Source organism: Mastigoproctus giganteus, chromosome 6 (genome assembly GCF_048544385.1).
Source record: "Mastigoproctus giganteus isolate SK-2022 chromosome 6, ASM4854438v1, whole genome shotgun sequence".
In the NCBI taxonomy this organism is placed as follows: Eukaryota; Metazoa; Arthropoda; class Arachnida; order Uropygi; family Thelyphonidae; genus Mastigoproctus; species Mastigoproctus giganteus.
The window spans coordinates 73,630,223-73,644,112 of record NC_143580.1 but is presented as its reverse complement, the minus strand read 5'-3'; the positions used below and the strand labels follow the sequence as shown (position 1 = coordinate 73,644,112).

At 37.8% G+C, this 13,890-nt stretch overlaps 1 protein-coding gene across 1 annotated transcript in view; it reads left to right on the top strand.

Moving 5' to 3' along the window:
- Positions 1–13,890, top strand: part of LOC150084410 (transmembrane protease serine 5-like) — a 289,626-nt gene that overhangs the window by 80,654 nt on the left and 195,082 nt on the right. The window contains exons 4-5 of the mRNA XM_090375211.1: positions 4,116–4,229; positions 6,851–6,958. Coding sequence (XP_090231337.1) covers positions 4,116–4,229; positions 6,851–6,958 — 222 coding nt within the window. The remainder of the gene's footprint in view (positions 1–4,115; positions 4,230–6,850; positions 6,959–13,890) is intronic.

The following is a 13,890-nucleotide window of genomic DNA, read 5'->3' as shown; positions in this document are numbered from 1 at the left end:
GCCTCCCTTGGTAAGAGGATCCCTTCATTCCCCTCACCAATCTTGTTGCCCTTCCCTGTACACACTCAAGCAAATCTACTTCCTTCCTAAAATGAGGCCTCCAGACCTGTACACAGTACTCAAGGCGTGGCCTGACCATTGCTTTATACAGAGGGATAATCACTTCCTTTTCCCTGCTAGCAAAATTCCTATATATCATTGATAAAACCCCATGACCTGCCCTGGCAGCCTGTCTGCATTGCTCAGAAAACTTCATTTCTGACTGCACAATTACTCCCAGGTCTTTTTCATTTTCTACCACCTTAAGTGTAGTACCACACAGTTGGTACGTTTCTCTGGGGTTACTTCTACCCATATGCAGTACTTTGCATTTGTCAAGGTTAAACTTCAGTTGCCACTTCTTAGCCCATCTGCCCAAATTATCTAGATCCTGTTGCAGTAGCACACTGCCATTACTGTCATTAACAGCCGTGCCAACCTTTGTATCATCTGCAAACTTTGACACTAAGCCTGATATACCTTCATCAATATCATTGATAAATATACAAAACAACAGAGGACCCAACACCGAACTCTGTGGGACTCCACTAATAACATTAGTCCACGAAGAGCAGCACCCATTAATTACCACCCTCTGTCTTCTCCCACTCAACCATCCTTTTATCCATTGTAGCAACTTACCCTTAATACCATTCTGCTCCAATTTATACAATAGTCTCCCATGTGCAACAGTGTCAAAAGCTTTCCTGAAATCCAAATATATGATATCAAAATTATTTTTTGCATCCAGTTCCTTTGGAACCCCATCATAATATCCTATCAAATTTGTCAGACAAGACTTTCCTTTAACAAACCCATGCTGTGTCTGAATTATTGCTGCAGTCTTGTCTAGATGATCCTGCAATGCATCCTTTACCAGTGACTCCATTATTTTCCCCGGAACAGAAGTTAAACTAACTGGTCTGTAATTACTCGTGTCACCCTTTGATCCCTCTTTGTGAATTGGGGATACATTTGCACATCTCCATTCCATGAAACCGCCCCTGATTCCAAGGATGGTCTCAGAATTATGGGCAAGAGTTTGCTTAGTTGCTTTGCCGCCTCCTTTAATATAACTGGATAGATCCCATCTACCCCAGGTGATTTTCTTATTTTTAACTTCAACAATTTCTCCTCCACTTTGCTTTCAGTTATTACAAAATCATTAAGCACCATGCTACAATTTGATAACCTTCTGTCATTTTCAAACCTTAATAACTCCTCATGTGTGAATGTAGATGCAAAATACTCATTCAGTTTGTTTACTATCTCAGCAGGATCATCAACAGTCAAACCATCGATGTCAAGAGGACTAATCAGATTCATCCCCTTCCTTTTAGAGTTTATATAAGTAAAGAAATCCTTGCTGTTTTTCTTAGCATCTTTTGCCAAAGATTTCTCATAATCTGCCTTTGCCTGCCTAACCTCCTTTGTGACCTGATTACAGACTAGCTTATATCTGCCATAGGCTTCTGAGTTGCTTGATAATTTATATGCATCCTATGCATTTTTCTTCTCTGTCACGAGTCTCATTAGTTCATTTGATAACCATTTAGGCCTAAACCTTGAACAATATTTCTTAATAGGTATGAAACTTTTAATAGCATCCACGATTAATTCCTTGAATGCTTCCCACTTAGAATTTACTTTTGGTAACATCGTCAGTTGATCCCACTGTACAGAATTTAAAAATTGTCCGAGACCACTGTACTCGCCTTTACGGAAGCAAAAACCCTTTCCTTTACCCCTGATGGTAATTATATCTTTAAGTAAATCCCACATCAGTACGCTGTGATCACTGCCACCTAGTGGTTCCTTTATCTGCAAATTCTTAATACACGAATGATCACTGCTGATAACCAGATCAAGAGTATTTCCCTCTCTGGTTTTCTTTTGAACATACTGCTGCAGAAAACAATCATCCAATCAATCCACAAGTCTTACTAGTGTGTGAGTGACCAACCCACAAGTTCCAGTCAATATCTGGGAAGTTAAAATCCTGCATTATAAGACATTCTGATTTACTAGCCCACTATTTCTCTGTACAATTGTTCATTGTACTCATTCGAGTCATTAGGCCTATAACACACTCCTACTCTTATTTTTGCTTTCGCAGTGCTTATGTCACACCAGGCTGACTCAACAGTGCACAGTTCATCTATATCAACTGGTTACACTTCTTTTGATTTTGTTTTTCTTAATTAACAGCATAACACCTCCTCCCTTCCTATCCTGTCTATCCTTTCTGTACACATTGTACTCCCCAAATTCCAGTTCTGCATTCCTTTTATCTGTGTGACACCACGTCTCTGCTATCCCAACAATATCTGCCTTTGATGTCTTGACCAACACTTCAAATTCATCAAATTTATTTACCATACTTCTAGCATTGGTATACATGCAAGTATACATGTATCTATCTTTATTATTAGTTACCCTAACATATCCCATATACCCCTGAAACCCCCAGCACCCTTCGCTCCAGGTCGCTACTTATTTTAATAGAAGTTGTGCAAGAATCACCTTCACCTCTGCCTGTGGCTACTTTTAACATTTTAGTCTGTGAATCCACCCAAGCTAGCAGTTTTCCGACCCACCTAACACTGCCTCGATAGCATCAGTAAATATTCTTGCACCCTTTCTATTTAATTGGATCCCATCCCTGTAGAAGCAGTCTCTCCTGTTAACAAGCACAGACCACGCTGAAAAAAATTCTACCCCTTGAGCCTTGCACATTCCCTCCAGGGCCGAATTCATTGACAAGACTCTCATCATGTATTCCCTCTTATCGTGTCTGGCCAGAAAGCAAGCTCATACACTTGCTTTCTTGCATCACATGCCACTACTACTACCCACTTTCATATAGAAAAAATTTAAGGTGGTTTTATTGAGTTAATATTTTTATTTTTGCTATAGAAAAGTGAAAAAGAGAAATGTAAACACAAAAAAAGACAACCAGAATATTTATAATGTTTTAATTGTCATATTAAAATATTAACAATAAAAGTTTTACAAAAGACTAACTTCCACACATCAATTTTTTATAAGGACATTTATCAAAATACTAGCAGCAAGTTACAGTCACGCTTGCCTTTAATTTATATAATAATAATATGTAGTTTCTATAATTAAATTTCAGCTGCTCATGTGAAAGAAATGGGATGCACATAGGATTGTAGCCAATCACCTTAATCTATCCTATCTGAAAGTGGAAGGATTTGGAGACAGATTGATACTTGACAATACTTAATAGTAGTTGTTACAGAATAAATATAGATTTTACATTACAAGTTACATCAAAGCTATTTAAAAATACAAAATAAAAATTTAAGAATTTTTTGTTATTAACACAAAATGTCCTATTTTTATCTAGTGCACTCAAACCTTCGACACCCCCAATATCATGCGCCCCCAAAGCGTCAGCACCCCAGATGACCGCTTGACTCACCCGTAGCTCGGGTCAGCCCCGGTATTAGTTGTAGCAAATGATGCAAGAAAGCAAGCTTATACAGCATCAGCCCACCCCCCCCAAAAAAAAACACACCCCTTCCCACATCACCGCCTGTCTATCTCCACCAATAATTTGTCTTGTTCTTCCTTGAATTTATTCAAACTGTCCACGTCCACAACAACAGATAGAATACTTTTCTTCCAACAATCAACCATCTACTGGCTGAAGGCAAACTTCCACACATCTATCCTGCAACCATCCTTCCTCATTTTGAATATATGCCCCTTGTGTGTGTAGTCTGAGCAAGAGGAAGAATGCCATCAGCATTGAAATTTCTCAATCAATTCATTTTGAATATGGATTGAGCAAGCAGTTTTAATGGGATTTTGCTATAATACCAGATTATTCAAACATAATGATTGTGCTAATTTTATTAGGATAAAATATAAAATTTGTTATTGTGTTCAGAAATTTTAAGTGATACAAGTGCTAACAGACAATTAAAAATAATTAATTTAATTTCATGAATTTTTAATTTACATTTTAGTAAATAAATATTTAGTGTATAGTATATTACACTTTTAACAAATTAATATTTAGCACATGGTTAATTGTGCTCTTTCAGCATCAAACTGCAGTCATGACAGTTACTTTTGTCCTGAAGGTTGGTGCATACCCCGTACTTGGCACTGCAATGGTATTCTTGATTGTTTTGGAGGAGAAGATGAAACAGAATGTGGTAAGTTGCAAGTTATTTGAACTCTTGTTTTCTCTCTCTCTCTTGGGGTAATTCAGTAATTTTTTTTTTGGCTGGTGCTGCATAAATATCAGGCTTCCTTGCACCATATAGCTAATAATAATAATAATAATCAGTACACTGTGATCGCTACTACCTAGTGGTTCCTTTATCTGCACATTCTTAATGCAAGAATAATCACAGCTGATAATCAGATCAAGAGTATTACTTCCTCTGGTTGCCTCTTGAGCTTACTGCTGTAGAAAACAATCATCCAAAAAATCGACAAAACTCTTGCTAGTGTGCGAGTGACCAATCCACAAGTTCCATTCAATATCTAGGAAGTTAAAATCTTCCATTGTAAGACATTCTAATTTACTGGCTCATTCTATTTTTCTGTACAGTTGCTGTTGTACTCATCACAGTCATTAGGGCTATAACACACTTCCTACCCTTATTTTTGCTTTTCCTGTGCTTACATCACACCAGACCGACTCAACATTGCACTGTCCATGTATATCAATTGGATGCACTTCCTTAGATTTTATGTTTCTTAACTAACAGCATAACATCTCCTCCCTTCCTATCCTGTCTATCTTTTCTGTACACATTTTACTCCCCAAATTCCAATTCTGCACTGCTTATATCTTTCTGACATCATGTTTGTGATATCCCAACAATATTTGCCTTTAATGCTGGTTGACCAGCACTTCATATTCATCAAATTTATTTAATATACTCCTGGAATTGGTGTACATGCTCTCATAATTATGGCTAACACAGCCCATCTATTTACTTGTTCCTTGATGACTCCTCCCAGTCCCTGAAATTTCCCTGCTTTCCATGCTGCTGCTCATTCTAATAGAAGCAGTTCAAAAATCACTTTTGCCTCTGCCTGTGGCTACTGTTAATCTTTTAGTTTGTGAATCCCCGAAGCTAGCAGTTTTTCAACCCACCTAATACAGCCTCAATAGCATCAGCAAATATTCTTGCACCCTTTCTATTTAAGTGCATCCCATCCCTGTAGAAGCAATCTCTCCTGTTAACAAGCAGAGACCATGCTGAAAAAAAATTCTACCCCATAAGCTTTGTACAATCTCTCCAGGGCCAAATTGATCAACAAGTCTCCCATCCTATACTCCCTTCTATTGTGTCTGGACAGAATTGCAGACACTTTAAGGCGCCTCCATAGCCAGGTGGGAGGGAGCAGCAGTGCATAGCACACGCTTCTTGATTAGACCGGGGTTCGAGCCCGTCATCACCAAATATGGAGGATGCGGAAAGGTCAGGGAATGACCACCGCATATCCCGGAGTAATATGGGCTTAGTTGCTAATGCTCCTAAAAACCAAATAACAAACAAACAGACACTTTAAAATTAACTCGTGACGTTAACATTGACCTGCACTTGTTAAATAAATCTGCATATCTCCTACTCTTAATGTCGTTAGTTCTAACATGCACAACAATATCACCCTTTGTACCCTTAAAAGATGATATCTGCTCTACAATGTCATCAACCCTTGCCCCTGGCAGACATACCCTGCTACTATTCCAACTGTCCCTCTTGCACGATATATTTCCCATCTTCCTGACAATTGAATCACCATCAATGACTAGCTTTTTTTTTTTTTTTTTTTTTTTTTTGATTTGGTAGTTGTTGGCGCATCGGCTTCTGTGGCCATATTGCACCTCCCAAGGTTTTTGCAGTACTTTGATCCAAGCCCGAGGCGGGAATCGAACCCGCGACCTTTGGGTTGCCAGGCAGGTACTTTACCCACTCGGCTATCCCGGTCGGCCTCAATGACTAGCTCCTGTGGGACTAGTACATTGTGCTTTAATGATTGCTGCTCTGTTGATTGGTATACAAGTGTTGTCTTCAGTATTGTGTTGGCAGCTGAGAGCTTGATGGGTACCCCATTTAATTTCTTTGAGGGCATCCATCCTACTCTTCAAGCTCTTATAAATGCCCATTAGAATGCCGAGTTGGAGCCTAATTTCTTCACACACACACACACACACACACACACACACACACACACACACACACACACACACACACACTCTCTCTCTCTCTCTCTCTCTCTCTCTCTCTCTCTCTCTCTCTCTCTCTCTCGTTCTACTGAAGACACACAAAGACATCCTCCTTGGCTAGATCATGTCCTGCTCCAGAAAGGTCTCCAAACATTTCTTAAGTTGTGCATTTTTTTAGGCTGTGTGATGGTTTGAGAATCGCCCCCTTTGGTTCTCCCCTGAGCCACAGCCCTCCTGCTACTTTTTTGCTCATTGCTTTGCTGATCTAGTCTGGGGAATGATTTCCATTTTTGAATACAGTTGATTAACAATGGAAATTAATAAGATTTATAAATTTAAGTGCAATGATACATCGCACCTTGCAAAACTTTCATCTTCATAGATTCTTTAAGTGCCCTATTATACCCTGCAGCAAGATGATCATTCTTCCCACTCACATGTGAAAAGAAATTTATTTCTGTTTTTCTCTTCTTAGGGATAAACATGGGTTCCATGGGAGGGGAAGGAGTTGCAGAATTAAAATGTTTGGAAATCACTGCTCCACACAAGTTGCTTAATAGTTTTTTTACTTATTTTTTTTATTTATATCAGAGTGTGATAGAAACCAATTCAGATGTAAAAGAGGAGGCTGCATTTCCTTAACAACTGTGTGTGATGGAATCATAGATTGCCCTGATGGCAGTGACGAATGGAAGTGTGGTAAGCCAATTTTGATCCTTCTTATTAATAATGGCAAGATTTTTATAGTAAGGTCTACCACAACAGTTATGATTTATTGGGAGAGCCTCACTGTGTATAATTTTGATATATGCAGTCAGTTTAATTTTAGAATTAAGATTGTTTTTATTATTAGAGTATAAAAGTGCACACACATGATCTAGACAGCAAGGCAAAAGTACATTGTTAATTATATTAATGTTGCAATTCAGTTTATGCTTACCACAAGTAACCCATGAAAAAATGTTAATATTGATCAAAATAACTAAAATTTAAAATAACTAAATGCAACAAGGCATAATATGTTAAGAGTTTTATATCTATATAATATCAGTGTGGATACATCATAGATAACTCTTAAGAAAAAACTACGATAGTAGTGTGGGAGGCATCATTTCCTCTGTATCTCACATTGTGCTCGTCCTTCACAATGAGTTGCCATGGTATTGCACTACATCGATTAAGTAACACTTCACTAATAGAGAAGACTATTGTTACTTATTCTCAGTGGGCAGGTACCCTGGTATTGCAGACATGATGACCCAGTTGTGAAGATTATTGTGTGATTATCTTCACAACTGGGTCGTCATGTCTGCAATACCAGGGTACCTATCCACCCACTTATGATAGGCCAATAGCTTTGAAACAGTACCATCTGGGTGGTGGTGCCCACCGAGAATAAGTAACAATATTCTCTAATAGTCTTCTCTAATAAGTAACAATATTCACTAATAGTCTTCTCTATTAGTGAAGCGTTACTTATTCGAAGTAGTGCAATACCATGGCAACTCGTTGTGAAGGGTGAGCACAATATGAGATACAGAGGAAATGATGCCTCCCACACCACTATCGTAGTTTTTTCTTAAGAGTTATCTATAGTGTATCCACACCGATATTATATAGATGATCAAAATAACATTCTTATATTTATTTGCCTACATTTTCTTATTTCTAATATTTATTTTTATAACATCTTTTGCAATGTGCAATGTAGAGTGGTGGAACAACTTGGACAGGACCAGATGAAAGTCATGCTCTTCACAGATAAACTCTGCATATGGGGAGAGAGCAGGGAACAAGTGCAATGGCAAGTTGATATACGAGCTAGTATGGCCAATGAATTTGGACTGGTTTTCAGTCAGGAGAAGAGTGAAGTAATGGTTCTAAAGAGGAGTGGTGAGCTTGATAGATACATTGCAATGGAAGGGAAAGAGCTGAAAATGGTTAACAACTTCAAGTATCTAGGAAGCATCATTACAAAGACTGGAGTGATAGACAAAGAAATAAGTAAAAGGATACAAGTGGGCAGGAATTTCTATAGGCAGACAAGAGATCTGATCTGGAACAGAAACATACTACTGAAGTGTAAGAAGGCTATATATCAGGCCTATTACATACCAGTTCTGACGTATGCATCTGAACTTGGACTATGAGGAAAAAGGATGAAAGTAGAAGAATTGAAGAATTCAGGGGGCAGAAATGAGATTTGTGAGCAGCATAGCCAGAAAGAAAAGATGCAACAAAATCAGGAATGATGTGATTAGGGAGAGAATTCATGTTGAAAATGAAAAACTCCAGAATAGGAATGAAAGGTCCCGTTTGAAATGGTTTGGACATGTCAAGAGGATGAACAAGAGGCATTTGCCAAGAAGAATGTTTGATTTACAATTAAGAGACAAAAGACCAAGGGAAGAATGAGATGGCAAGACATTATAAAGACCGGTGTCTTTAAGAGAGGAGGAAACTGGAGTGAAATCAACAACTGAGAGAAGTACACGGACAGGGCATGGTGATGAGGCTTCATACATCGACCCGTGGAATAGCAAAACGATGACAGATGATGATGAACTCTTTTATGAGGTGTAGCCTTAAAACACTATTTACAGAATAAAAGTAATATAAATAAGCACCAAAAAATTGCAATTAAGTGAAACAAAAAATGAAAGAACATTTTTCTAGATTAAAATGAGAGTAATGTTCTCAACTGCATAATTTTTTGTGTAATTTATATATTTAAGTATTTAAGTACAGTGCAACCCCACTATAATGACAGTGCAGACGGGCTGCAAGAGTAGCTCATCATGTCTTGTCAATGTTATACAGGAATTTTTCTAGCAGGGATAAGGAGGTGATTATTCCCTTGTATAAGGCAATGGTCAGGCCACACCTTGAGTACTGTATACAGGTCTGGAGGCCTCATTTCAAGAAGGATGTAGAGCTGCTCGAACGAGTACAGAGAAGGGCAACAAGATTAGTGAATGGAACAAAGGGTTGTTCTTACGAAGAAAGGCTTAAGTTTTGCAAATTACAGCGTCTGGTGACTATGCACCGGCGAGGTGATCTGATAGAGGTGTATAAAGCCTTGAATGGTTTGAGCATGCTCAATGTTGATGGGATTCTTCCTCTTGCTCAGAATAATCACCTGAGGGGGCATAAATTCAAATTGAGGAAAGACAGATGTAGGATAGATGTGTGGAAATTTGCCTTTAGCCAGCGGGTAGTTGGTTGGTGGAACAGACTTCCATCCCTTGTTGTGGAAGTTGATAGCCTAAATAAATTTAAGGCTCAGCTAGACAGGTATTTCGAACGAATGGAGAGGTGAAGTGGAAGTTTTTATTTTTTTTTTTTGGCTGATGCTGCATAAGCATCAGCTGCTCAGCTGGACAGGTATTTCGAACGAACGGAGGGGTGAAGTGGAAGTTTTTTTTGGCTGATGCTGCATAAGCTTGCTTTCTTGCATCATATGCCTCTGCTAATGCTAATGAACTCTTTTGCGAGGTGTAGCCTTAAAACACTATTTACAGAATAAAAGTAATATAAATAAGCACCAAAAAATTGCAATTAAGTGAAACAAAAAATGAAAGAACATGTTCTAGATTAAAATGAGAGTAATGTCTCAACTGCATAATTTTTTGTGTAAGTTATATATTTAAGTACAGTGCAACCCCACTATAATGAGTGCGTGAGGCGACAACTGTAATACCCATGTTATAGCCAAAAAAATTTGATCATTTTTCCCCATTTTTTTTTTAACATAAATACTTTATTTACTAATGTTTTATGAGTAAAAGACTCACCCAGACTAAAGGACATAAAATATTAAAGGTTATATCATTCCCTTTGCATTCTACTAATACATAATGCTGTTATGGACATCATGTTACACATCCGTTCTGAAATAGTCACATAATTTAATTTGCCAGAACTGATGACAGAATATTTTTCAGCATATAATACTTAATAGTGGTCAGAAGCTGTAAATGAAAATGTTATCAATGAAATTCTAACCACACCATCACCTTGTTAATGTTTTCAAGCACTTTGTTAATTTCTGGTATTTTTTCCTTACATGAGCCAATTACATTATCTTCTGAGTCATTCCTTATGTTACTTGCCTTCTGTTTGTTGATTGTCTTTCTACTGTTGACTGCAATTTTTTCCTCTCTCAGGTAATGTGCAACTGGAGCTTCTGTTGCACATTACATCCATCTCAATCCAAGTAGCAAGGTCATTTTCTCCAAGACTGCCACCAAGTACATTACAAAGAGCATTTGTTTCTTGTTTTGAAAATACTGTTAATTCAAGGTTATTGTTAGTGACCTCGTCTTTTCCAATACATATTTTCCAGCAGGTTTCAATTGCTGCTGCGCTTACTTTCTCCCACACTAATCCAATATTGTGTGCAACGTCTTTCAGGGTTTATGTTTTCAGAAATTCTTGAACTTGAATTTCTGAGTTCATAACACAAGCAATTAGCTCACCAATTAACACAAGCAATTAGTAGGCTTGAAAGGCTTAAATAATGCCCTAATCCTTGGGCTGAATTAGTGAAGTTGTGTTCCTTGGCAGAAACACAACTGTGATCTTTCCATCTTTTAATTTCAGGACATAAGCCCATGGATGAGCTGGGCAGTGATCCAACACTAATAGATCCTTTTCTTCAAGTTTTTTGAAAAGCAAGTGGTGTCTCAATTATGGTACAAACTCACTTTCAAACAACGAAGCAAAAATATCATCCATCATCCAATCATTGGAATTAATTTTAAAAATCACTGATAGAGATTTCATGCTAATGTGCTTAAAACACTGGGGACTTGGACTTTTACCAATGCACAGTGGCTTTAACTTGTGATTTCCAGTCTTGTTTTTACACAGTAACACAGAAATTTTCTGTTAGTTTTCATGCATTCTTTGCTAGGTGCTGTTTAATATCCAGTTACTTGTCAGGGAGAAAAATTTTTTTAGTACAGTGCTGTTTCATCACTGTTTTACAAACTGTTCATCTGTGAATTCACCATCTTGAATCAACATTGCACAGAAATTCAGGAAACACTTCTGCTGTAATGTCACCAAATGCAGATTTGCCTACAAGACTAACCTGGGATATCCCATGATGAGCCTTCCAGCTACAAAGCTACCCTTCAGAACCTTTGGTGGCCATTACTTCAATTCTACTTATTTACTAATTTTGCTGTGTATTTATTTCTGATACCCTAGAATTTACTGTGTTTTGAGCAAACTAAATCAAAACCAAACTGTCTGGCCTGTTGTAGTGCTGAAGTAAAGTCACATGATTTCTCCATGAATCACTTGTCAGTTCATATATATTTTTGTCTACTTTAGCATTTAGCAGTTTTTGCTATCCTAAATGTAACTGTCAAAAAAAGGATGCTGTGGGCATCCTTTCTTTGATGTATTATATACAAAACTTCACTTTGTAATTAATCTAACACACTTGATGAACAGTAGCTGCATTCGCCTTCAGAGGTACCTGTTTATAATCAGCATTCCATTGATATACTCTTTTATTGAAAGAGTATCTAGCTGAGGGGAGATACTAAGGATCTACAGTAATGAGTTGTTTACAAAAATTACTCTGCAACTTAATACTGAATATATCGAAGCGAATATACAGCCAATATTTTTAGCTAATTTCCACTCTTGGAAATACAGTAGTAGGATATATAGTCGACACGAGTATGTACAGTATTTACTTTTTCCGATGTCCGCTGTGAAATTGCTAGTTCTTTGAACATACTATTATTTTTTTCATTTTTGGGGACATGATCATAGCCACGGTATATCTGAATCTGCAGTATGAAGAGGAGCATTATATAGAGGTTGCACTGTATGGAATCCAGGTGCTAAGTGGTTCTCAAGACCAAGCAATTCTCTGTACTATTGATAAAGTGATTGCAAAGATTGAATACTTCTTTAGGTTTAAATACGGCCCCAAGTGCCAAGCGATTCTGTGATCAAGTGACTTTTTGCTCTGAATTAGCGCTCTTTCTTGAAGTAGAAATTGTTTCCTTATTTAAAGCATTTATTAACACACAATTAAATAATCCATAGTAAAGAAAGCAACTTTACTAGATTAAGAAGGAAAGCAACCTTCTCTTTCCCTTTTATTTTCTGTTATATCATAATTACTAACCTAGTGCTTGGTCACAGGGCGGCACTGCTCCTGCCTCCACGTGGTGGGGCCGGTAACCTGGAAGGGAAAAGCTCTCCCTTTCAGGGTGAAATGGAGCGAACTGACTCCAATACCCAGGAATCCACTGGGTCAACGGACCCGAAGAGAACTGATCCAAGTATGAGAAATCTAGTTCTTTCGGAGACACCTCTAAGGCAATGAGAAAAGGCGATAGAAATGACTCTGTCTCCACAAAGAGATTAAAAACTGACTCTCAAGTTTTAATTTCTCCAACATATATTATTGTACACTCAAATACTGAGAAAGCGGTAGGACAATTGTCACCCTTTCTCATACAAAAGACTCTTGAGAGTTATGTCGGCACACCAAAACAAGTTAAAAGACTAAAATCAGGCAACATTTTGGTAGAAACAGCCAATGCTAAACACTCAGAAATATTATTACAAATGACAACCTTTGCAGGAATACCAGTAATAGTATCCCCGCACAATACATTAAATACTTAAAAAGGTGTCATTACGGAATGGGACCTTCTAAATGTGCCCGAAGAGGAAATTCAAATGGAACTTCAGGAACAAGGAGTCATCAGTGTTAAAAGAATTACAATTAAAAAAGAAGGGATAATCACCCCCACCAGGAATCTGATACTCACTTTCAACACGCCTAAATCACCCAGATCAGTAAAAGCTGGATATCTACACTGCAATATAAGACCGTACATCCCGAATCCTCTCCGTTGTTTCAACTGTCAGAAGTTTGGTCACTCACAGACAGTGTGTAGAGGAAAATTAACATGTGGAAACTGTGGTTCGCAAGAACATGCCACTTCTACTTGCACAGCTGGAAACCATAAATGTGTAAAATTGTAAAGGAGATCATACTGCATATTCAAGGGAGTGTGAAATTTGGAAGAAGGAAAAAATGATACAAAAATACAAAGCAGAAAATGGAGTTTCATATCAGGAAGCTAAAAAGGTAATTACAATAACTATAGCAAACAAACCTTCTTATGCGCAGATTACCACAATCAAAAAGGCTCCTGAAATTAAACTACCCAATTCAAAATGTTGTGGCACACAAACGGATGTTACAATCCCCCCAGGAGAATCCATCTCAGAATGAGTTCGTGAGTTTTACAAACCATCTCCATCACAAAAACAAGAAAAGATTATCAATACTCCTTTATCTTTCCCACTAGATAATTCAGAAAATGTAAGAAGAAAAGCAAACAAAGAAAAGATAGGTAGTACAGGAAAAAAGATTGCAGAACAAATGGACACGGATGCAAGAAACCAAGGAGAGGAACCAGTTCTCGAAATCTTTACTGAAGAAGAAATGGATATGGGTAGACCCTATTTTTCAAAAAAAGACAAAACCAAGGTAGACAAAAATAAATCAGCCCCAAGGAAGCAATCCGAGGGAACATCTAACCCCAAATGACAGATACGATTATCCAATGGAACTGTCGAGGTTTTCGCTC